At 45.9% G+C, this 26,735-nt stretch overlaps 1 protein-coding gene across 2 annotated transcripts in view; it reads right to left on the bottom strand.

Annotated features, from left to right (window-relative positions):
- The window catches only part of apba1b (amyloid beta (A4) precursor protein-binding, family A, member 1b), a 180,731-nt gene that overhangs the window by 11,477 nt on the left and 142,519 nt on the right, over positions 1-26,735 (bottom strand). For both annotated transcript variants that reach the window (XM_078213970.1, XM_078213968.1), the window contains 4 exons: positions 26,564-26,735; positions 21,584-21,796; positions 15,929-16,048; positions 11,137-11,277 (listed from right to left, as the gene is read on the bottom strand). The exon at positions 26,564-26,735 is cut by the window's right edge and continues 8 nt beyond it. In XM_078213970.1, coding sequence (XP_078070096.1) covers positions 11,137-11,277; positions 15,929-16,048; positions 21,584-21,796; positions 26,564-26,735 — 646 coding nt within the window. The remainder of the gene's footprint in view (positions 1-11,136; positions 11,278-15,928; positions 16,049-21,583; positions 21,797-26,563) is intronic.

A 26,735-nucleotide genomic window follows, 5' to 3' on the forward strand; every position in this document is an offset into this window, starting at 1 on the left:
GGATACAAAATTGGCTAGATGACTCAAGCCAGAGGGTGGTTGCAGAGAGTTGTTTTTCAAACTGGAGACCTGTGACCAGCGGTGTGCCTCAGGGATCGGTGTTGGGTCCACTGTTATTTGTCATTTATATTAATGATTTGGATAAGAGTATAGGGGGCATGGTTAGTAAGTTTGCAGATGACACCAAGATTTGTGGCATAGTGGACAGTGCAGAAGGTTATCTCTGATTGCAACGGGATCTTGATCAATTGGGCCAGTGGGCTGACGAATGGCAGATGGAGTTTAATTTAGATAAATGCGAGGTGATGCATTTTGGTAGATTGAACCAGGGCAGGACTTACTCAGTTAATGGTAGGGCATTGGGGAGAGTTACAGAACAAAGAGATCTAGGGGTACAGGTTCACAGCTCCTTGAAAGTGGAGTCACAGATGGACAGAGTGGTGAAGAAGGCATTCGGCATGCTTGATTTCATTAGTCAGAACATTGAATACAGGAGTTGGGACGTCTTGTTGAATTTGTACAAGACATTGGTAAGGCCACACTTGGAATACTGTGTACAGTTCTGGTCACCCTATTATAGAAAGGATATTATTGAACTAGAAAGAGTGCAGAGGAGATTTACTAGGATGCTACCGGGAGTTGATGGTTTGAGTTATAAGGAGAGGCTGGATAGACTGGGGCTTTTTTTCCTGGAGCAGAGGAGGCTGAGGGGTGATCTTATAGAGGTCTATAAAATAATGAGGGACATAGATCAGCTAGATAGTCAATATCTTTTCCCAAAGGTAGGGGAGTCTAAAACTAGAGGGCATAGGTTTAAGGTGAGAGGAAAGAGATATAAAAGGGTCCAGAGGGACAATTTTTTCATAAAGAGGGTGGTGAGTGTCTGGAACGAGCTGCCAGAGGTAGTAGTAGAGACGGGTACAATTTTGTCTTTTAAAAAGCGTTTTGACAGTTACATGGGTAAGATGGGTATAGAGGCATATGGGCCAAATGTGGACAATTGGGACTAGCTTAGGGGTTTGTAAAAAAGAGCAGCATGGACAAGTTGGGCTAAAGGACTTGTTTCCATGCTGCAAACCTCTATGACCCAGTCGCCTCGGTGCCAAACCTAGACTGATCACCATCGACATAAATGATTTACGGTTTGCAGGTGACTGTAGGGTCATTGTCCACTCTGCACCAGATTTGCAAGCCACCTCTCCAATTTACATGCAAGAGACTTGACGTGTTCTTGACTGTTGAAAAACGAAAAACCACACCTGGTCAGCCAGATATCCACCTCCCATTTCTGTTGAAGGAGACACTCTGGATTATGTTGGGCACTCCCCAAACCTCAGCAGTCACCTCTCTCGAAAGGTCACCATTGACAAGGATATCCAACAGCGAGCGGATCAGCTGCGCCATCTCAGCTTTCCACAAACCATGGCAGCGAGTGTTTGGCAAATTAACGGAAGTCCTTGTGTACAGAGCAGTTGTCATCGCCACACTCCTGCACTGTAGCGAGGCCTGGGCGGGAATTCTTAGGTGGGATTTCCCAAGACTGCCCAAGGTCAACAGTGTTAACTGTTTCACTGGAGTTCAGACGAATGAGGGGGGATCTCATAGAGACTTTTAAAATTCTAACAGGACTAGACAGGGTAGATGCAGGGAGGATGTTTCCGATGGTGGGGGGAGTCCAGAACCAAGGGTCACAGTCTGAGGATTCGGGGTAGACCATTTAGGACGGAGATGAGGAGACATTTCTTCACCCAAAGAGTGGGGAGCCTGTGGAATTCATTACCACAGGAAGTAGCTGATGCCAAAACATTGAATGTATTCAAGAGGTGGCTGGATATAGCACTTGGGGTGAATGGGATCAAAGGTTATGGGGAGAAAGCAGGATTAGGCTATTCAGTTGGACGATCAGCCATGATCGTGATGAATGGCGGAGCAGGCTCGAAGGGCCGAATGGCCTCCTCCTGCTCCTATCTTCTACGTTTCAAAACAGGTATCAGCGACACATGAGAGCATTGGAGAAATGCCACCAGCAATGCTCCATCCTCCAGATTAAACGGGACCATGTGATATTCCCCCAACAAGAAGCAAATCATTTCGGGAATCAAAATTCAAGTTCACTGGCTCCCACATCCCATTGCAAAACTTCAGCTTTAGGGGAGAGGGTAGGTTCACCCCCAGAGAGACCAACATGAGGTTACATTTTCTTTCATTTCATTAGGGTGCCATATAAATGAAAATTGTTCTTACTAAAAACCAGCAGATTAGTCTTTGCACTGTTGTATTTTCCTTCACTTGTTCTCACCAAACTGAAATAATTTTTTTTTAAACAATCAAAATTTGACACCGAGTCACATTAGGAGGTATTAGGACAAGGTGACCAAAAGCTTGGCCAAGGAGATGCTTAAGATGCTTTCTGAGCATCTTAAAGGAGCAGAGAGAAGCAGAGAGGTCTAGGAAAAAAATCCCAGAGCTTGGGGCCTCGGCAGCTGAAGGCACAGCCAGCAGAGGTGGAGCGATTGGGAAGGGGCAGGAGGCCAGAGCGGATGGAGTGTCGGACTCTTGGAGGGGGTGGGGGTGGAGGAGGTTACAGGCATGGGGAGGGAGGAATAACAAGGAGTGACTTGAATGCTCAGGTCAAAACTTTAAATTTGGCACATTGCTGGACCCAGTGCCAATGCTGGCCGGCGAGCACAAGGGGAGCCACTCAGTTCAAGGCCAATTTGGGGTGACCTTGCCGGTGACCCCACATCCCATGAAAGAATTAAGAAAAAAGCAGGCTGAACTGGATCTGTGAGAGTTAGGGCAGCAGAAGATTGGACAAACTGAGGTTTATGGATGGAACAATGAGATTGGCAATGAGAACACTGGAATAGTTGGAATCTTACACCAGTCTCATAGGTGAGGCTACATATCTAGAAACTAGAAGCAAGAGGAGGCCACTCGGCCCTTCGAGCCTGCTCCGCCATTCATTATGATCATGTCTGATCATCAAATTCAATATCCTGATCCCTCCTTTCCCCTCCCCTAATCCCTTTAGCCCCAAGAGCTATTTCTAATTTCTTCTTGAAATCACACAGCGTTTTGGCCTCAACCACATCCTGTGGGAGTGGAATTCCACACATTCACCTCCCTCTGGGTGAAGAAATTTCTCCTCACCTCAGTTCTAAGAGTTTTACCCCTTATCCTCAAACTATGACCCCCCCTAGTTCTCTGGACTCCCCCCACCATCGGGAACATTCTTTCTGAATCTACCCTGTCTAACCCCGTTAGAATGTTATAAGTTCCTACGAGAGCATCAACAATTCCTCAATATCTATAAGCATTTAGTTCAGTTGTTCAGTAACACATTCAGAACAGTGAATGGGAAAAGCCTGGCAGGCCAATTCATTTTAAATTCACAACATTATTATTCAGCCATTGCAAAAAATAGCAGCAGTCCTTGATGAGCGATAGGATGCCATTTGCCTCATTGCAGTCTTAAAACTATTTGACAAATTTAATAAATAAACACATTTATTAACCTTGTAAAAGCTCTCATATGGAATGCAGTGCACAATTCACTGAATCGCTCTCCCTTCACTTCCTTTATTGATTAATTTGTTCACCCAGCAAGCATAGGCAATCATTTGTTATATTGCATGGAATTCTGCGTAATTTGTTAAATCATTCTCAAGAAATAAGTCACTTCAGAAGACATATTTGCAATTGGGTAAAGGACCTACTGTTTAATATGCAAGAACATTGCAAGGCCAATAATCTCACCACACACCTCCTTCAACAGCACCTTCCAAACCCGCAACCTCCGTCTCCTAGAAGGACAAGGGCAGCAGACACATGGGAACACCCACCCCCTCCAAGCCACTCACCATCCTGGCTTGGAAATATATCGCCGTTCCTTCACTGTCGCTGGGTCAAAATCCTGGAACTCCCTCCCTAACAGCACTGTGGGTGTACCTACACCTCAGGGGGTGGCAGCAATTCAAGGTGGTGGCTCACTGCCATCTTCTCAAATGTCAGCCTTGCCAATGACGCCCATATCCCACGAAAGAATAAAAGAAGAAACTGAGCCAACACCAAATGACGGGAAAGCATTCCTGTCACTAACTCCTAACAGCCACGCTCAATTAAATAGAATTCCATCAAAACAAAACAATCACAAGTTCATTCAAAATCAGTATACATGTACATGAGTACGCATTACACCACTCCACAGCCAGTCATATAATTACCCACCCATGCTCCCTCAAACACCCTAACACCGTACCAACCCGCTCAAGAACAGTTTCTCACGTACCAACCCACTCAAGAACAGCTTCTCACATACCAACAAACTCAAGAACAGCTTCTCACTTAACAACCGACTCAAGAATGGCTTCTCACATACCAACAAACTCAAGAACGGCTTCTCATGTACCAACTGACTCAAGAACGGCTTCTCATGTACCAACCGACTCAAGAATGGCCTCTCACGTACCAACCAACTCAAGAACAGCTTCTCACGTACCAACCAACTCAAAAACAGCTTCTCACGTACCAACCAACTCAAGAATAGCTTCTTCTCTGCTGCCATCAGACTTTTGAATGAACCTACCTTGCATTAAGTTGATCTTTCTCTACACCCTAGCTATGACAGTAACACTGCATTCTGCACTCTCTCCTTTCCTTCTCTACGAACAGTATGCTTTGTCTGTATAGCGCACAAGAAACAATACTTTTCATTGTATCCCAATACATGTGACAATAATAAAGCAAATCAATCCCAGGGATTTCTTTTCTTCTTTTTCCCCAAATCTACGTCACAAATTGTTCCATCGAGATTCATCAGGCTACATACTCAGTCTTCCTGAGGCTGAGACGAGATGTCATCAAGGCTTCGAAGAAAGAGAATGCCCACTTGCCACCTGACAGAATCACGCTACACGGAATGGACCAGATAACCAAAAAAAAATCATTTTTCAACATGCCCCAATCTTTCAGTTATTCTTTGAGTTGGGTCATTTCTTTCATATGTGACCATTCCGGTTTCAGAATGCAGAGTCCAGGATCAGGACTGCTCCTGGTTTTAATGAACAGGAATCGGGAAGTGAGATGAACATTTCACCCCAGAATCAGCAACCCTGCCAATCGACTGCAAGTTTCCCTTTGCATCCTAACCTAGACTCACATTGGGCCCACATCCTACACAATGTTCTGTCTGGGAACAGACCAGTTGTCTCTACCTCCTTGTGCTGCAAACACACAAATATATGAACATACTAGCTCGGAGCAGGAGTAGGCCATTCGGCCCCTTGCTCCACTATTCAGTAAGATCATGGCTGATCCGATTGTGGCCTCAACTCTACTTTCCTGTGTACCGTCGACAACCTTTGCCTCCCTTGTCAATCAAGAATCTAACTCAGCCTTAAAAATATTCACTGACCCTGCTCACTGGGGAAGGGAATTCTACAGACTAATGACTAGGGGTGGCACGGTGGGCACAGTGGTTAGCACTGTTGTCTCTCAGCGCCAGGGACCTGGGTTCAATCCGTGGCTTGGGTCACTGTCTGTGTGGAGTCTGCACTTTCTCCCTGTGTCTGCATAGAGTTCCTCTGGGTGCTCCGGTTAAGTGTCAGGGGGACTAACTAGAGTAAATGCATGGGGTTATGGGGCTAGGGCTTGGTTGGGATTGTGGTCAGTGCAGACTCGATGGGCCAAATGGCCTCCTTCTGCACTGCAGGGATTCTATGATTCTATGACCCTCTGGAGAAAAAAATGCTCATCTTTGTCTTAACTGGGAGACCGCTTATTTTTAAACTGTGTCCCCTGGTTCTGGTCTCTCCCACAAGAGGAAACATCCTCTCGGCATCCACCCTGTCGAGTCCCCTCAGGATCTGATGTGTTTCAATAAGATTCTCATTCTCCGAAATTCCAATGGATACAGGCTCAACCTATCCAACGTTTCCTCATAGGATAACCCCTTAATTCCAGGTACCAGGACCTTCTCTAAACTGCTCCGAAGGCGATTATATTCTTTCTTAAATTAAGGAATCTAAAATTGTACACAATAATCCAGATCCAAGGGCGGCACGGTGGCACAGTGGGTTAGCACTGCTGCTTCACAGCTCCAGGGACCTGGGTTCGATTCCCGGCTCGGGTCACTGTCTGTGTGGAGTTTGCACATTCTCCTCGTGTCTGCGTGGGTTTCCTCCGGGTGCTCCGGTTTCCTCCCACAGTCCAAAGATGTGCGGGTTAGGTCGATTGGCCAGGTTAAAAATTGCCCCTTAGAGTCCTGAGATGCGTAGGTTAGAGGGATTAGCGGGTAAATATGTGGGGGTAGGGCCTGGGTGGGATTGTGGTCGATGCAGACTCGATGGGCCGAATGGCCTTCTTCTGCACTGTAGGGTTTCTATGATTTATGTGGTCTCACCAGCACCCTGTGCAACTGAAGTAAAACATCCCAACTTTTATATTCCATTCCCGTTGCAAGAAACAACATTCTATTTGCATTCCTAATCACTTGCCGTACCTGCGTACTAACTTTGTGATTCATGTACCCGGACACCCAGATCCCTCTGTACCTCTGGGTTCTGCAGCCTCTCTCCATTTAAATAAGGTGCTGTTTTTAATATTCCTGCCAATGTGGATAAATTCACATTTACCAACATTATAAACCATCTGCCACTTACTCTATATCCATTTCTAGACTTCTTTGTCCTCTTCACAACATATTTCTCTACCTATCTTTGTATCATCGGTAAATTTAGCAACCATACATTTAATGCTTTCATCCAAGTCGTTGACATAGATTGTAAGTAGTTCAAGCGCCAGCACTGATCCCTCTGGCACTCCACAAGTTACACCTCACCAGCCTGAAAATGACCCATTTATCCAACACATCTGTTCAGGTATTGCACTCTGAACAGTTTCATAGACATTTATACTTCATGTTACCGCACCTTCCTCACCCCTTTAACATATCCTCCTTTTCCTTTCCAGCTAATCCAACTTTAAAATGCATCCATTGACTTCCATCACCCTCTGTGGGAGTGAGTTTCCACATTCGCACCACCCTCTGGGTAAAGGTTTCTCCTGCGTTCTCAACTGATTTGATTAGCAGCAAACACCTCCTGAAATGGGCGATAGGGTGGCAGAGTGCCTCACAGCGCCAGGGTCCCGGGTTCAATTCCAGCCTTGGGTGACTCTCTATGTGGAGTTTGCACATTCTCCCCGCGTCTGTGAGAGTTTCCTCCGGGTGGTCCAGTTTCCTCCCACAGTCCAATGATGGGCAGGTTAGATGGATTGTGTGGGGTTACGGGGATAGAGCTTGGGTGGCATGCTCTATCAGAGATTCGAAGGAGGTAGTCATCGACTTCAGGAAGCATCGTGGAGAACATGTCCCTGTCTACATCAATGGGGATGAAGTAGAAAGGTTCGAGATCTTCAAGTTTTTAGGTGTCCAGATCACCAACAATCTGTCCTGGTCCCCCCATGCCGACGCTATAGTTAAGAAAGCCCACCAACGCCTCTACTTTCTCTGAAGACTAAGGAAATTTGGCATACCTGCTATGACTCTCACTAACTTTTACAGATGCACCAGAGAAAGTATTCTTTCAGGATGTATCACAGTTTGGTATGGGCTCCTGCTCTGCCCAAGACCGCAAGAAACTACAAAGGGCAGTGAACGAAGCCCAGTCCATCATGCAAACCAGCCTCCCATCCATTGGCTCTGTCTACACTTCCTGCTGCCTTGCAGTATGGGAGCCAGCATAATTAAGGACCCCACGCACCCCGGACGTACTCTCTTCCACCTTCTTCCATCGGGAAAAATATACAAAAGTCTGAGGTCATGTGCCGACCGACTCAAGAACAGCTTCTTCCCTGCTGCCATCAGACTTTTGAATGCACTTACCTTATATTAAGCTGACCTTTCCCTACACCCAGCTATGCCTGTAATGCTACATTCTGCACCCTCTCCTTTCCTTTTCCCCCATGTACTCTATGAACGGTATGCTTTGTATGCACAAGAAACAATACTTTTCACTGTAAACTGATACATGTGACAATAATGAATAAATCAAATCAAATCAAAAGATTTGGTACAGACACGATGGGCCGAATGGCATCTTGCAGCACTGTAGGAATTCTATGGTTCCGTGGAAATGGAACTGGATCATCGCACAATGGGTAGTTGCCATGGAGCACAGGGAGTTCTATTGCAGAGAGGGTAGTGGGGGCCTCGATTTAATGTCTCATCTGAAAGAGCCTCCAAAAGTGCAGCACTCCCTCAGTCTTGGCACTCGAATGTCAACATGGGTTCAGTTACTCTTGTCTGGAGTGGGACTTGATCCCAGGAACATTTGACTCAAAGGCAAGCGAGTGCTACCCACTGAGCCACACCCTGGAGACTCATGCAAGCAACCAGATTCCTGTACAGCAGCGTCAGTAACAGTACTTCCGAAATACTGACATTTGTTTTAGAATTACAATTTCCTCCTTTCCTTTTGCAGTTATACTAGGGCATTGGTCCAAGGCACCATTGTTCTTGGAGCTTGCAGAGTGAGGACGGGGCAGTTATGGAACTGTGCAGAGTATGGGAGCGGAGATGATCATTGCTTTGGTCAATGTCCACACACTCACTTTTCCCCGTGGGGTAATGGATGCCAGTCAGAAACTCGGAGTTAATTACTCCCCCCCCCCTACTCCAGCCTAAAAACTGACCCTACAACTACAACGCTGCTCTAACTCTCCCTGAACTGGATAAGGGTTACAGTTATGGATCTTGGTCCCAAATGACACGTCAGTGCAATCGTGGAATAGCATTGTGCAGAAGGAGGCCATTCGGCCCAATGAGCTGGGTCGCTCTTGTCGAAAGCCAGCACTGACAAGACAGGACAAATGGCCTCCATCTGTGCTGTTGCCATTCTATCAGTCTGCACTGACTCTTTGCAAGTGCTATCCAGTTGGTTCTCACTTCCCCCGCTCTGGTCCCAAACCCTTGCTTCCAATATTTATCGGATTCCCTATTGAAACTGGATCTGTAGATATCACCCCCTCAGGCAATGCACCCCTGATCGCAAGCACTCATTGGGTAAAGAAAGCTTCTCCTTACAATGTCTGATTTCCATTTTTGGCGGTCATCTCCAATCCGTGCCTCCTGGTTACCAATCCTTCAGCCGGTGGAAACAGACTCTCTCCATTCTTATCGACATAGAATCCTTCATTCCCAACCCCCCCCACCCCCACCGCCATCCCCCACCCAACAAAAATCCACTGGTCTCAGTTTCAAAATGTTTAATTAAGTCTCCCAGCCTCAACATCTTTTTGAGGGAGAGTGTTCCAACTTTTCACTCCCCTTTGAGTAAAGGAGTGCTTCTTGAATCACCCCGAGCTCTAATTTATGCCTCCTTCTTCCAAGGTTCCCCCAATGGAAGAAATCTACCCTATGATATGCTTCAATCACCTCAGTTGGATCACCACTAAATCCACTATGCTGACGGGATGCAAGCCAAGTCTATGCAACCTGTCCTTGAAACTTTACCCTTTTAGCGATGATATCATTATGTTGAATCCGCAATGTAGCTCCCAGATGGACTAGTGGTATTATCACTAGACTATTATTCCAGAATGTTCTGGGGACCTGGGTTCAAATCCCACCACGGCAGATGGTGGAATTTGAATTCAATAAAAAATATCTGGAGTTAACATCTACTGATGATCATGAAACCATTGTCGATTGTCAGAAAACCCATCTGGTGCACTGGGTAAAAGCAAATTACTGCGGACGCTCGAATTTGAAACCAAAAGCGAAAACGCTGGAAATTCTCAGCAGGTCTGGCAGCATCTGGAAGGAGAGAAAAGAGCTGACGTCTCAAGTCCAGATGACCCTTTGTCAAAATGAGCTTTGACAAACGGCCGTCTGGACTCGAAATGTCAGCTCTTTTCTCTCCTTCCAGATGCTGCCAGACCTGCTGAGAATTTCCAGCGTTTTCGCTTTTGCCATCCAGTTCACTAATGTTCTTCGGGAAGGAAATCTGCCGTCCTTACCCGGTCTGGCCTACATGTGACTCCAGAACCACAGCAATGTGGTTGACTCTCAACTGCACTCTGGCAACTAGGGATGGGCAATAAATGCTGTAAGAAGTTTAACAACACCAGGTTAAAGTCCAACAGGTTTATTTGGTAGCAAAAGCCACAAGCTTTCGGAGCCTTAAGCTCCTTCTTCAGGTGAGTGGGAATTCTGTTCACAAACAGGGCATATAAAGACACAAACTCAATTTACAGAATAATGGTTGGAATGCGAATACTTACAGCTAATCAAGTCTTAAAGGTACAAACAATGTGAGCGGAGAGAGCATTAAGACAGGTTAAAAAGATGTGTATTGTCTCCAGACAGGACAGCCAGTGAGACTCTGCAAGTCCAGGCAAGCTGTGGGGGTTACAGATAGTGTGACATGAACCCAATATCCCGGTTGAGGCCGTCCTCATGTGTGCGGAACTTGGCTATCAGTTTCTGCTCAGCACCTCGGCGACACATGAGGATGGCCTCAACCGGGATATTGGGTTCATGTCACACTATCTGTAACCCCCACAGCTTGCCTGGACTAGCAGAGTCTCACTGGCTGTCCTGTCTGGAGACAATACACATCTCTTTAACCTGTCTTAATGCTCTCTCCACTCACATTGTTTGTACCTTTAAGACTTGATTAGCTGTAAGTTCGCATTCCAATCATTATTTTGTAAATTGAGTTTGTGTCTTTATATGCCCTGTTTGTGAACAGAACTCCCACTCACCTGAAGAAGGAGCTTGAGGCTCCGAAAGCTAGTGGCGTTTGCTACCAAATAAACCTGTTGGACTTTAACCTGGTGTTGTTAAACTTCTTACTGTGTTTACCCCAGTCCAACGCCGGCATCTCCACATCAATAAATGCTGGCCAGCCAGCGATGCCCATGTCCCACAAACAAATAAAAAAATATCCTGAGGCTGTGGCCAGAGACAATGCTGCTCAGGAATCATTGTCTACACTGATCAGAGTCTCTTCCTGTTAATTACTTAAACTTTAACTGAAAGACTTAACCAAGTGCAACTGTAGAGAGGAAAATACATAAGCAGCCTTGGCTATTCCTCCACACACGCATTAACAGGATGGACAGTGTCCTTACCTCACCAACTGCATTGGACAGAATGTGGACTATCTTTTCATGAGGTGTTGCAACGACGCTTTGTCCATTAATCTCTATGATCCGATGGCCAACTCTCACACCTCCACGCTCTGCAATTCCTCCCCGCATAAGGCTACAGATCTGAAATACGTACAGACAGCAGTCATTAATCCCTGTTCCAGAATGCAACTTTCAAGCATCAAATGTGCCTCCAGTTTAATTTTTTTTAATTGGAAGCTTTGGCCAAAGTGAAGCATCCATCATCTCGAGTGCATAATGGAAGACAAGATGATATTTGCAAAAGAAAGAAGGGCAATGACTCTCGTGCATCCACACATAAATCAGCACATTCACCACCATGTCCACTGTCATCTGGGCGAGAGTAATAAACATGGCAAACTACGTGGCACATGAAAACCCGCAGCGTGAAGCATGTAGTATGAGTACATAAAGGCGTGGACGCCATAATTCATTGCCATGAACCAACCGCCACCAGCTACCATATCTCTACAGGATTACCAAGAGTGCAGCAACGCCATGACGTGGCGATACCAGTGCAGGAATATCAGCTCCTGTTTCCGAAAAACAATGACTATGGTGTCACCTAGCTCTGGAGCTGGACAAAAACAGGCCCCTGTCGAGGGTTCCCAGCCCTCGAGTATTAGCCGGGAGTTTCCAGCATTTGAGGCTTAATCTCCTGGACACCGCTCTGAGCCAAAATAAAACTGCAGGAGAATTGGACCAGAACATTTGTTTATTAACAGTCGCTTGGTAGTATCAAACTTGAACATTGCTGAAGAGAGGGACGTATCGCTGAAGCTTTTGTCTCAAACCCATCAGGACAAACACAAGAATACCAAATTTCAAATTATCACAACAATTTATACTGCGGGGGAAAAGGGTTATTATTTATAATATTGGATATTAGGATAAGAGACTCTTTGACTAACAGCCAAGAATAATCCAATTGGTGGTAACAAATAGTCTATCTACTTGGGGTGGCATAGTGGTTAGCACTGCTGCCTCACTACACCAGCGATCCGGATTCGATTCCCGGCTTGGGTCACTGTTTGTGTGGGGTTTGCACCTTCTCCCAGTGTCTGCGTGGGTTGCCTCCGGGTGCTCCGGCTTCCTCCCACAATCCAAAGATATGCGGGTTAGGTGGATTGGCCATGCTAAATTGCCCCTAGTGTCAGGGAAACTAGCCAGTGAAAATAAGTGGGGCTACCGGGATAGGGACTGGGTGGGATTGTGGTCGGTGCAGACTCGATGGGCCGAATGGCCTCCTTCTGCACTGTAGGGTTTCTATGATTTCCTATTGGCCAGGGGAAAGTGGGGCTTGGGCGTATTGGGTGATCAGTGACAGGAGTGTCTGGGGGACGGGGGAGCTCATATAGAGAAGCCTTCGGGACTACGGTCAATTAGAATTGGTAACTGCACTCCCAGCCGCCAGGAACTAGGGCACGAATTCCACGCGATGTTGCAGCCATTCACCGGAATTTGTGGGAAAACATGGAGACCTAGCTGCCAAATTCCTGACTTGTAATCCCGACAGGACAGGCTCCTCACTGGGAGCACGGTTTTATCAAACTACCCCTTAAAGGTGGCAGTGCGTTATCATCAAAAGTGAAAGGGAAAGAATCCTGTACAAACCTCTCTGCAATCCTTGGGAGGGATCAATTTTAGTTTTGACAATGTGAACATATTCCAGTTTAGGGTGAGGCTGTGTGGGTAACACAGGCAGCCTAACTAGCCGCTCTATACTGTCAGCGCAGTGCAGTGATCATGATTGACAGTTCCTTCTCTGCGTCATTCACTCCAAGAATATCACCGACAGAATCCCCCGCCAAGTTACATGTGTTAGAAGTAGTCAGCACAATATACACAGTAATTCATTTTGAAAGGCTTGGAGACTTACCATAGGATCATAGAATCCCTACAGTGCAGAAAGAGGCCATTCAGCCCATCGAATGTGTACTGACTCTCTGAAAAACATCATTACCCCTCCCCTCTCTGCCCTACAACCTGCACATTTAGCATGGCCAATCCACCTAACCCTCACACCATTGGACACTAAGGGCAATTTAGCATGGCCAATCCACCTAACCCTCACACCATTGGACACTAAGGGCAATTTAGTATGGCCAATCCACCTAACCTTCACATCTTTGGACAGTAAGGGCAATTTAGTATGGCCAATCCACCTAACCTTCACATCTTTGGACAGTAAGGGCAATTTAGCATGGTCAATCCACCTAACCTTCACATCTTTGGACACTAAGGGCAATTTAGCATGGCCAATCCACCTAACATTCACATCTTTGGACACTAAGGGCAATTTAGTATGGCCAATCCACCTATCCTTCACATCTTTGGAGTGTGGGAGGACACCGGGGCACCCGGAGGAAACCCACGCAGACATGGGGAGAACGTGCAAACTCTACCCAGACAGCTTCCTGATATGTATTATATATCTAGCCCTGTAATTTACAAGTTACCGATCCACCTCTTTCATCCCAAACTCATTTGGGTCCTGCAGCCCACTTATCTTTGAGTTCAGTGAGAGTTAGCCTGTTCCTAACTTACATCAATAACTCTGAAGAGTGAAGAATCAATCAGCTGCTTTGTGGATTGACAGCTGGGCTAACACCCTGGGCTAACCCCTGGGCTCAGGAGTCAGCAAGCTGTGGCTTCAGCCCCATTCCAGAGGCTTGAGCTCAACACCCACGCCGACTCCCCCAGTGCAGTCCGGAGGGAGTGCCACACTGCTGGAGGCTCCTTTTACCGGGGGAGGTTTTAAATTGAGGCCCTTTCCTGCCCTCTCAGGTGGGTGTAAAAGATCCCACTGTCACCATTTCGACCAAGAGCCCGCGAGTTCTCTCCGACATCTTGACCAATGTTTATCCTCGATCAACATCACCATAAACAGACTTTCTGGTCATCACCACATTGTTGTGTGTGAGGTCTTGTTGTACACAAATTGCCCCCAGCAGTGACCACACTTCAAAAATATTGGCTTTGGGATGTTACCGATTGTCATCTAAATGTCTATTGCGTACTACCTTTCAAGTGTACTGTGTAATGTCATTGCAGGGCACACTTCGACCTCATGTATAAGCTGACCACGTGTTTTCATCCCCAGAAACCATGCGTGCAATTCAACCTGTGCTGTTCAACCGTGACATGCCACCCTCACATTGGTAGTCAGCCTCGATATTTAACCCACAACTGGATGTTTTAATCACTGGTACCTGGGGGCACGGGTGGCACACTGGTTAGCACTGTTGGCCTCACAGCGCCAGGGACCCAGGTTCAATTCCAGCATCGAGTCACTGTCTGTGTGGAGTTTGCATGTTCTCTCCGTGGATTCCTCCCACAGTCCAAAGGTTAGGTGTATTGGTCGTGCTAAATTTGCCCCTTAGTGACCCAAGAGTTGGTGCAGACTCGATGGGCTGAATGATCTCCTCCTGCACTGTAGGGATTTGATGATGCTATAATAGGGATTCTATTCTATGAAAAGACGCACGGACGCAGGGCAGTCTCTGTGTCCTGAATGATGAAGATGGTGACCATCTACTCCCACATTGGCAGTTCACTTTTATACGCAGCTTACAAGTCGACCCAAGTTTTTGGATGCGCTTTTTGTGGCTTCGAAGGCGAACTTATACACTGACATCCATACTAAATCCCGATGATCATTACAGCTATTTTGGAGTAGCGATAGCTAGTTATGGTAAGGCATTGGAAGAATTCCGTTTTTCCTGGCTCCAATATTGAATGACTCGCAATTCACTACAAAATAAAATTCAAAAATAACCACTGCCTTACAGCGACATGATAATTTAGCTCTTCAATCCTCATCACTGTCTCCATGAAACAAAACCGCCTGGTAAATCTTCAGAGACGTGGAATGTGAACAGGTCGGAACACACGTGACTAGAACATTTGCACGAAATGATTGCTGACACAATCGACACAAGCCCTTGTCCCTTGCCCGAGGCTGACTAGATAGTCTGAGACGCAGAAGGATGCGGAAGAGATATGGAAATCAGCTTCCAAAATGGAGTTAAGAAACATTTCAATAATATTTTGCATTAAGGAGCCGTACTTAATAATTCACCATACATTTTGTGGTGTGTGGCAGGGCAGATTCTCCCTGGTGTGCTGGCTAAAAGTTATTCCTCCAAACAAGATTATCTGGTCATTTGTCTCATTGCCGCATCATAGAATTATGCAGCACAGAAGGTGGACTTTCGGCCCATCGCACCTGCACGTGATAGACCTATCCACTTAATCCCATCTCACCCGCTCTATCCCAACCCTGCAATTTTTTTCCTTCGAATTCTCTATTGTTTCCTCATCTTATCGCTCGGGCTCATTTGCCAATCACCTCAACGTGTGCCCCACCTTGTCCCGATCCTCCTGCCACCGGAACCAGTTTCTCCTTATTTACTTAATCAAAGCCCTTCACAACGTTGAACATTTACATCAATTCTCCCCTTAACCTTTTCTGTCCCAAGGAGAACAGATGTAGTTTGTGGGATCGTGCTTTGCCCAAATTGTCTGCTGCATTTTCTACATGACAACAGTGGTTCATTGGCTGGAAGGCACGTTGGGATGTCCTGCGTATGTGCAAGTCTCTCTAACCCTCGGATTAAACTCAGGATTACCATCGACTATCAACGCCCTAATTAACATTAGCTGATCTCCACCCATCATGAACCTTGATGCTTTCCTACACTTTGGTACAGTTGGCCCTTCACCTGAACCCAAAAAACAGGATTCCACTCACAATGCCGTTTTGGACACTGAATCCCAGCTGGTAGCGAAGGTCTGGCCTTCTAATCAGCACTGTAGTGACAGGCGGACATCGCACAATGTTCAGTTTCACCCGAGGCTGGTTCTTCAAACCCTTAAAAAACAAACGCAAGAATGGGTTATTTCTCAAATAAACCAGGACCGAGATTGGTCAAAGAACTAGTAAGCAAGGCAGAGGCCGATGTGTAGTCACATTTCAGCCATCTTTGGTGATTGATTCCCCAGCAACTTTCCCAGCATCCCAACGTGACCCTCTACCTCCGTGCCGACCACCCTGACATCCTGCCAGGAGCCATGGCCCTAACGTGTGGCCGGAGGGCTCTACAACAGCTTACTATCACAGAATATAGCATTTCCCCAAAGCAGAGTGTCCCACTAAGCTTGGGAAGAAATCAAGCACTGAGTGGAAAGCAACATTCCGGGCGATGTGGCCTGGAGGAATGCTGGGAGAGGAAGATCTGAAGGAATGCTGGGAGAGGAAGAGGTTAGTGAGGGTGCAGGAGCAGAAGGACCTGGGTGTAAGTGTGTGTAAACAATTAAAGGTGACAGGAGAGGTTGAGAGAGCAGTTCATAAAGTGTCCAACATCCTAGATTTTAATAATAGGGGAACAGAGTACCAGATCAAGAAAATGATGTTCAACTTGCATAAAACACTGGTTCAGCCTCAACTGGAGTATTGCGCCCAATTCCGAGCACCACATTTTATCAAAGATGCAAAGATGTAGACAAAGAATGGAGTAAAGATTCACGCAAATGATTCCAGGAATGAGGAACTTCAGTTACATAGATAGATTGGAGACATTGGGACAATTAACTCTGGAGGAGAGAAATGGACATAAACTAGTTACATAACTGGAGGTAAATGATTCTGAGCTCGCCATGGTTACAAGGTGACCAAGATTGGGAAATAAATATTCCGGGGTATACAATATTTCAGAAAGAATGACAAGGACAGAATGGCAAAGGAAGAGATGTAACTCTGATAATAAAGTATGATATAAAGACATTAGTGAGAAAGGATCTGACTTCAGTAGAATCAGTACGCGTTGAAATCAGGAATAGCATGAATCAGAAAATACTGGTGGATGTACTTTATAGACCCCCTAACAACATTTATACCATTGGATAGAGCATCAAACAAGACATTATTAGAGCTTGTAATAAAGAAAATGAAATATTTATGGTGAACTTTAACCTTCATAGTCTGGGACAATCAAACTAGCAAGAACTTGAACTTTTCTTGGAGCAGTGTGTTGTGGAACTGACTAGAGATAAAGCTATGTTAGATCTAGTATTGTACAATAAAGCAGGGCTGATCAGCAATGTCAGTGTGAGGTATGCATTGGGAAATAGTGATCATAATAACATGAATTCCATGTTAAATTTGAAAGTGACATATCCCAATCAGAAACCAGAATTGCAAACTTAAACAATTACGTAGGTATGAAGGGCAGCACGGTAGCACAGTGGTTCGCACTGCTGCTTCACAGCTCCAGGGACCTGGGTTCGATTCCAGGCTTGGGTCACTGTCTGTGTGGAGTTTGCACATTCTCCTCGTGTCTGCGTGGGTTTCCTCCGGGTGCTCCGGTTTCCTCCCACAGTCCAAAGATATGCGGGTTAGGTTGATTGGCCATGCTAAAAATTGCCCCTTAGTGTCCTGGGATGCGTAGATTAGGGGGTAAAATATGTAGGGATGTGGGGGTAGGGCCTGGGTGGAATTGTGGTCGGTGAAGACTCGATGGGCCGAACGGCCTCTTTCTGTACTGTAGGGTTTCTATGGTTTCTATGAAGTGAGAACGGGTAATTGGGTAAACAGATCAAATGGTAAACGAACAGTGAGAAACATTTAAAGAAAGAATTCAAATGAAAATATATTCCATTGAAAAACACGAACTCAGCAAAAAGGATTATCTATAGCTCACGCAGGAAGTTAAGGATAATATTCGGTTAAAAGAAGAAGCTTATAATCTTGCAAAAAGCAGTTGCAAGTATAAAAACTGGAAGTCTTTAGGAACCAGCAGAAAGCCACCAAAAAGCTGATTAAAAGGGAAAAATATAGAATAATCAACTAGTTAGAAATATAAAAATAGACTGTAAGAACTTTTATACGTATATATAAAAAGGAAGAGTGTGGCTAAAGTAAACATTGATCCTTTCGAAGAGGAGACAGGAGAATGGGGGAATGAGGAAATGGAGGAGGAATGGAACAACTATTTTTGATCTCTTCGCAGTTGAAGACACAATTTTTACACCAGAAATAGACAGTAAACTATGGGCTAAAAAGAGTGAAGAAATTAATGCCAGTAGAGAAATTTTAGGGATGAAAATCTGACTAATTCCAGGGACCTGATCACATCTCTCCTAGGGTTCTAAAAAAGGTAGCTGCAGAGATGGTGGCTGCACTAGCTAGCTAAGGTTTTCCCCAAATTCTTTAGATCCAGGAATGGTCCCATCAGATTGGAAGTGTTCCTCCTCTTTTCAAGAAAGAAGGGAGAGAGAAAACAATGAACTATGTCTAGGCCTAGTCAGCCTATCTGTTGTTGAGAAAATGCTGGAATCTATTATTGAGGAAGACTTAGCAACGCATCGCTATGAATAGAAGAAGTCAACACAGCTTTACTGAAGGGAAACCATGGCTTGAATTCCCCGACTGTTCATGCCCTGCTGTAGCCGCAAGCGAAGACGGAGAATTCGGCGCTCAGCCAAATCTCCGATCACTGCAGCGGGGCCACAGAATCCCGCGGGTGTGAACGGCTGGAGAATTTCAGCCCATGTTTGACAAATTTATTAGAATTTCTGGAGGATGTAACTTGTTTTGGAGATAAAGGGGAACCAGAAGACGCAGCAAACCTGAATTTTCAAAAGGCATTTGATAAGGTACCATTTGAAAGGCTAACAGGCAAGATAAGGGGACATGTCATTGGGAGTAATATATTTGCATGGATAGAGGATTAGTTAATGGTTAGAAAACAGAATGGGCATAAACGGGTATAAACTACTGCAGCATATTGGACAGATACTTCACTGGGTTAGGAATCCAGAGTCATGAGTTCATATCTCACCATGGCAATAAGGAAACTTAAATTCAGTTTAAATAAGTCTGGAATCGAAAGCTAGCCAAGAATTAGGGGGCATAAGTTGGGAACAGAAACTGTCAGAGAAAGGAACTAATGAAAAGTGGAATTTTTTCAAGGAACAAATACAGGATGTCCTTGATAGGTATGTCCCTGTCAGGCAGGGAGGAAATGGCCGAGTGAGGGAACCATGGTTCACAAAAGAGGTGGAATGTCTTGTGAAAAGGAAGAGGGAAGCTTATGTCGGGATGAGGAAACAAGGTTCAGATGGCTCGATTGAGGGTTACAAGTTAGCAAGGAATGAGCTGAAAAAGGGGCTTAGGAGAGCTAGGAGGGGACCTGAGAAGTCCTTGGCGGGTCGGATCAAGGAAAACCCCAAGGCTTTTTACTCTTATGTGAGGAATAAAAGAATGACCAGGGTGAGGTTAGGGCCGGTCAAGGACAGTAGTGGGAACTTGTGTATGGAGTCAGTAGAGATAGGCGAGGTGATGAATGAATACTTTTCTTCAGTGTTCACCAAGGAGAGGGGCCATGTTTTTGAGGAAGAGAAGGTGTTACAGGCTAATAGGCTGGAGGAAATAGATGTTCGGAGGGAGGATGTCTTGGCAGTTTTGAATAAACTGAAGGTCGATAAGTCCCCTGGGCCTGATGAAATGTATCCTAGGATTCTTTGGGAGGCAAGGGATGAGATTGCAGAGCCTTTGGCGTTGATCTTTGGGTCCTCGCTGTCCACGGGGATGGTGCCAGAGGACTGGAGAATGGCGAATGTTGTTCCTCTGTTTAAGAAAGGGAATAGAAATTACCCTGGTAATTATAGACCGGTTAGTCTTACTTCGGTGGTTGGTAAATTGATGGAAAGGGTCCTTAGGGATGGGATTTACGACCATTTAGAAAGATGCGGATTAATCCGAGATAGTCAGCACGGATTCGTGAAGGGCAAGTCGTGCCTCACAAATTTGATAGAATTTTTTGAGGAGGTAACTAAGTGTGTTGATGAAGGTAGGGCAGTTGATGTCATATACATGGATTTTAGTAAGGCGTTTGATAAGGTCCCCCATGGTCGGCTTATGATGAAAGTGAGGAGGTGTGGGATAGAGGGAAAGTTGGCCGATTGGATAGGCAACTGGCTGTCTGACCGAAGACAGAGGGTGGTGGTCGATGGAAAATTTTTGGATTGGAGGCAGGTTGCTAGCGGTGTGCCGCAGGGATCAGTGCTTGGTCCTCTGCTCTTTGTGATTTTTATTAATGACTTAGAGGAGGGGGCTGAAGGGTGGATCAGTAACTTTGCTGATGACACCAAGATTGGTGGAGTAGTGGATGAGGTGGAGGGCTGTTGTAGGCTGCAAAGAGACATAGATAGGATGCAAAGCTGGGCTGAAAAATGGCAAATGGAGTTTAACCCTGATAAATGTGAGGTGATTCATTTTGGTAGGACAAATTTAAATGTGGATTACAGGGTCAAAGGTAGGGTTCTGAAGACTGTGGAGGAACAGAGAGATCTTGGGGTCCATATCCACAGATCTCTAAAGGTTGCCACTCAAGTGGATAGAGCTGTGAAGAAGGCCTGTAGTGTGTTAGCTTTTATTAACAGGGGGTTGGAGTTTAAGAGCCGTGGGGTTATGCTGCAACTGTACAGGACCTTGGTGAGACCACATTTGGAATATTGTGTGCAGTTCTGGTCACCTCACTATAGGAAGGATGTGGAAGCGCTGGAAGGAGTGCAGAGGAGATTTACCAGGATGCTGCCTGGTTTGGAGGGTAGGTCATATGAGGAAAGGTTGAGGGAGCTAGGGCTATTCTCTCTGGAGCGGAGGAGGCTGAGGGGAGACTTAATAGAGGTGTATAAAATGATGAAGGGGATAGATAGAGTGAACGTTCAAAGACTATTTCCTCGGGTGGATGGAGCTATTACAAGGGGGCATAACTATAGGGTTCGTGGTGGGAGATACAGGACGGATATCAGAGGTAGGTTCTTTACGCAGAGAGTGGTTGGGGTGTGGAATGGACTGCCTGCAGTGATAGTGGAGTCAGACACTTTAGAAACATTTAAGCGGTTATTGGATAGGCACATGGAGCACACCAGGATGATAGGGAGTGGGATAGCTTGATCTTGGTTTCAGATAAAGCTCGGCACAACATCGTGGGCCGAAGGGCCTGTTCTGTGCTGTACTGTTCTATGTTCTATGTTCTAGCCTCGGTAACGGTGACCATGAAACTACCATGGATTGTTGTAAAAGCCCATCGGGTTCACTAATGTCCTTTAGGGAAGGAAATCTGCCATCCTTACCCAGTCTGGCCTACATGTGACTCCAGAGCCAGGGCAATTTGGATGATTCATAACTGCCCTGTGAAATGACCGAACAAGCCAGTCAGTTGTATCCACGAAGGCAGGTTTTCACCAACTTGATGGCAATTAAGGATGGATAATAAATGCTGGCGTTGCCAGCGATGTTCACATTAGAAGAAAAAGCATCAAAGTTGACCAGGGTCACAGAGTGAGGGGTCTGAGATATATTACAAATACTACACATTTACAAATACCAACATTAACTCACCTTTATGATGCTCTGACAGGTGGACAGCGGGAGTCCTACCAGGCTGGTGCCGTTGATTGACATGATCTGGTCCCCAATGTTCAGTTTTCCGGACTTTTCCGCTGGGCCTGCATGCATCATGTTTGCGATAATCACTGTGGGCAGTATGGAGCCCCAGCCGGACTCGACAATCACCAAACCCAGTATTTCACCTTTCTGCTTATCAACATGAACCTGCCAAGAGTAACACAAGCAAGGAGTGACATCAACAAATGCTTCTCCATTCCAATCACCAAAGACACAGGAACAGCAGGAGACCATTCAGCCCCTCGATCCTAACTCTGCTGATGTGATCCTGGCTGAGCAGCGATTTAGCTCCCACATTCCTTAATACCTTTGGATGAGAAAAATCTTATCAATCTCAGATTTAAAATTAACAATAGCGGCACGGTAGCACAGTGGTTAGCACTGCTGCTTCACAGCTCCAGGGTCCTGGGTTCGATTCCCGGCTCGGGTCACTGTCTGTGTGGAGTTTGCACATTCCCCTCGTGTCTGCGTGGGTTTCCTCCGGGTGCTCCGGTTTCCTCCCACAGTCCAAAGATGTGCGGGTTAGGTTGATTGGCCAGGTTAAAAATTGCCCCTTAGAGTCCTGGGATGTGTAGGTTAGAGGGATTAGCGGGTAAAATATGTGGGCCTGGGTGGGATTGTGGTCGGTGCAGACTTGATGGGCCGAATGGCCTCCTTCTGCACTGTAGGGTTTCTATGATGTGGGCTCCAAACCGTTGAATTTTGAAGGATTTCCTGATATAACTCCCGTAGGGCCCAGATCTTATTTTGAGACCAAAGGCTGGATTTGGTCTACTGAGGTATGGGTGAAGTGGGGAGACACAAGGTTTACACTCGGGGGATGACATTGAGATGGAGGGTTTATGTGCGACTTAGATTTAGGCCCATTCACCCTGGAAGCAAAGCATTGGCAGCCACAGGAGCATGCGGTGCAGAGCTGGGCTGGTTGGAAGGCCCACCTCGGTTCTCTAGGACATTGTTTTAGAAGTTGTTAGGCCCTCTAGCCCTCAGACTCTCTCAGCCTCTTCCATCCACATCCATCCCCCATTGCCTTTCATGCCCTCCACTGACCACTGTGGACCCTCATGTCCACTATGCCACCTCCATTGCCATTCATCTATTATCCACTATGACAGACCTTAGGGAAGCATGTGATGATGCAAAACAAAACTTTTAGCAATCTAATACAATTCACACTTCTACATCCTTGATAGTGAGAAAAACTCCCATTCATAAAATTCTTTCAAAGCTTTTAAATCTCTTTGGTAATATATTATAAAAAATTAAATACTATTCAGGCCCGTCAAAGGCAGCTAGCTAATCCTTAATCCAAAATGCCCTGCTGAGATAATTTAACCTTTTGAAACTCAGCCAAGCATTCTTAATGATAGCTCTTGGAGAATTGTCCACACAGCCTTCTATTGAAACTACACAACTAGATGTTACCACCTGTTCTAACTTACACCTGTCAATCAAAGCAATCCAGCAGAGGGTTTGTTTTAATTCTCTGACTGCTGCAGCCTGATTTTTTAAGTTTGGAGAGGGCAAAATTTTTAAAAAAACTTAGATTGCGTCAGATATACAAATGGTAGTTTTGTCCCTCAGCGTAAACACGGCTACTCCATCGATTCGTGACTCCCACACTGCGGGCTAAGGCCCTCACAACAGCCAGAATTGGGTCTGTTTGAACTCAGCATGGGTTTGGGTCCGGGTCCCTCACCCTCTGTGTGGTTCACCACCCCACCCCCTTTTCCCTACTGTCAAAAATTGAAACTGTCAGAAATGGAGGGTGTGGGGGAGGAACTTCAGTATCTGGATCTCAAAACTACCATTTTTCCAGGTCCAAGACTTTTCCTGCCATTGTAAAAATCTTTTCCTCTATGTATCTATCCATCCAGCTTTGACCATCAATGTACATGGGGCAAGACATCTGTCTGCACATCAGGATGGGTTCACTTATGGACTCCAAAACTAGGGTAAAAAAATATAAGATGATCAACAATAAATCCAATTGGGAATTCGGGAGAAACCTCTTCAATCCAGAGAGTGGTGAGAATGTGGAACTCGCTCCCACAGAAAGTGGCTGGTGTGAATAGAATGGATACATTTAAGAGGGAAGCTGGATCAACAAAAGCGGGAAAGAAGAATTCACTGATAGGATGAGATGAAATGGCATGGAAAAGGGGACAGCTTATCTTTGGGAAATACTCTGGATTTTCAATGGAGTTTTACAGCACAGAAACAGGCCATTCGGCCCAACTGATCAGCGCCAGTTCCACATGGGCCTCCGCTCACATTACTCCATCTGATTCCACTGAGTATACCCTTCCAGACACGCAGCCACCACCTAAGAGAGCAGTGGAACAAGCTCAAGGGCTTGAGTGCCTTATCAGTTTCTTTGCCTTCTCTCTCTCGCACTTACTCATCTTCCCCTCTAATGTATTTATTCTGCCTGTCTCAACCCCCCTTCCCCACTGTTTGTCACTTTAATTCAAGTTCAATCCTTTGGAAGCAGCGTGTAGAAAGCCAGGCGGGTTCCACAGCGGAGGAGCTTCACCAGATCACCACCCTGACCGTGCGGAGAGAAAGACTGGAATGCCGATGAAAGGACATCTCGACCCAAAAGATGGCCCCAACCTCTCTGTACAGACGCGGCCAGACCTGTCGAGCATCCCCAGCACTCTATATTTTCATTGCAGGTTCCCAGCATCTACGGTATTCCGTGATTTCAAGAAAGAATTAGATATCGCTCTCGGGGCTAAAGGGATATGGGGGGAAAGGGGTGGGGTCAGGATATTGAATTTGATGATCAGCCATGATCAAAATGAATGGTGCAGCAGGCTCGAGGGGCCGAAAGGCCTAGTGTTGCCACTAGTTTCTATGTTTCTCTGCTTTGGTGGAGAGAATGTCTATCCCGCTATCATTAACATCAATGTGGAGATGCCGGCGTTGGTCTGGGGTGGGCACAATAAGAAGTCTCACAACACCAGGGTTAAAGTCCATCAGGTTTATTTGGAATCACGAGCTTTTGGAGCACTGATCGGGACTCACCTGATGAAGGAGCAGCGCTCCGAAAACTCGTGATTCCAAATAAACACTTCTTACTGTATCATTAACATCGGCCATGTTAAACCTTTAGAAAGACTGGGTAGGCCCCATTTGGGAATATTGGGTTTAATTCTGAGCCCCACTCTTTAGGAAGAGCGTCAAGGTCTTGGGGAGGTTGTGAGGGTAGATTTACCAGTCCGGGACCAGGAGATGAGGGGCTTCAGTTAATGCGGAGAGACGGGAGAAACTGGGATTGTTCTCCTTAGAGCAGAGAAGGTTAAGGGGAGATTTAATGCAGGCGTTCCAAATCATGAAGGAATTTGATAGAGTAAATGAAAAGAAACCATCTTCACTGGCAGAGATTAGGCGCATTGGCCATGCTAAATTCTCCCTCAGTGTACCCGAACAGATGCCAGAGCGTGGCCACTAGGGGATTTTCACAGTAACTTCATTGTAGTGTTAATGTAAGCCTACTTGTGACACTAATAAATAAACTTAACTTTAGATTTGGTAACGAGAGGACATGGCATTATATATTTGGCAAAACAAAATCAAAGGTTACAACAGTGAGTTGCTGTGGAACACGCCACCTGACAAAGGGGTGGAAGCAGATTTAAAAGGGAACTGGATAAAATACTTAAAAAATAAAATAGAATTGAATGCAGGGCTATGGGAAAAGGGAGAAAGGGCGGGACTAACTGGATGGCTCTTTCGAAAATGTGTGGTTGATTGGCCATGTTAAATTGTCCATTAGTGTCAGGGGGATTAGCAATATATGGGGTTACAGGGATAGAATCTGGGTGGGATTGTTGTTGGTGCAGGCTCGATGGGCTGAATGGCCTCCTTCTGCACTGAAGGGATTCTATGATTCTAAGAGCCAGCACCTGAACGATGAGATGAGTGGCCTCCTGCGGTGCTGTAAAATTTTAGGATTCCTCGACTTGGAGGTGGTAAAAGATAGTCGGGGGAAATAAGAAAGGGAGGGAACGTGTTTCGTTCAGCCTTGCAGATGGTATATTTCCAGATAACCTACTTTTCAATTTCAAAAGAAAATCTTCAACGTGAGGAGGTTATAAAGAGGATAAATAAGGAAATATTTTACCTAACCTATTCATGTGACACTTGACCATCACGTTATCAGATTACGTGACACAGGTTTGACCAATCGAAGTTCCATTCCCCTCTGAACTCAGCAGTTACGAACTGTGGGCTTTCTATAAAATTACACAGCAACGCACCCTCAGTAACTCTTTACAACTGCATTGAGACATGGACTCAAAGCTCTTTTCCTTAAATTCCATTTCTTCCTCTGAGGGATGGATCATACGATTTGAACATACTATTCTGGGGTGCACAGTGGTCAGCATTGCTGCATCACAGCATCAGGGACCCGGGTTCGTTTCCAGCTTGGGTCACTGTCTGTGCGGAGTCTGCACGTTCTCCCCGTGTCTGCGTGGGTTTCCTCCGGGTGCTCCAGTTTCCTCCCACAATCTGGAAGACATGCTGGTTAGGGTGCATTGGCCATGCTAAATTCCCCCTCAGTGTACCCGAACAGGCGCCGGAGTGTGGCGACTGGGGGATTTTCACAGCAACTTCACTGCAGTGTTAATGTAAGCCTACTTGTGACACTAATAAATAATGTCGCTCCCTTCATCGCCCTGTCATTACAGAGTTGCCATATGTGCTAATTATAGAATCCTACAGTGCAGACGAAGGCCATTTGGCCCATTGAGTCCCCACACCAACCACAATCCCACCCAGGCCCTATACCCTAGCTAGTCTCCCTGACACCAAGGGGCAATTTAGCATGGCCAATCCACCCAACCCGCACATCTTTGGACATCTTATTAATAAATAAGTGGAAACCCACAAAAAGCGCACACATACTTCTTTGCAATTCTCCGACTTTGAGAAGTGAATCAGGTCATCATTGTACATGTCCTGAGTGTTGAGGAGGTCACTGTATTCCTTCTGGCTCAAATCCTCGGGGTCAATGCCATTCGCTCGCAAGAACTCCTGATAAGCAACACTGAAAGCTTGTCCTATAGACTGAGCTATT

The sequence above is a fragment of the Mustelus asterias genome, chromosome 6 (assembly GCF_964213995.1).
Source record: "Mustelus asterias chromosome 6, sMusAst1.hap1.1, whole genome shotgun sequence".
Lineage (NCBI taxonomy): Eukaryota > Metazoa > Chordata > Chondrichthyes > Carcharhiniformes > Triakidae > Mustelus > Mustelus asterias.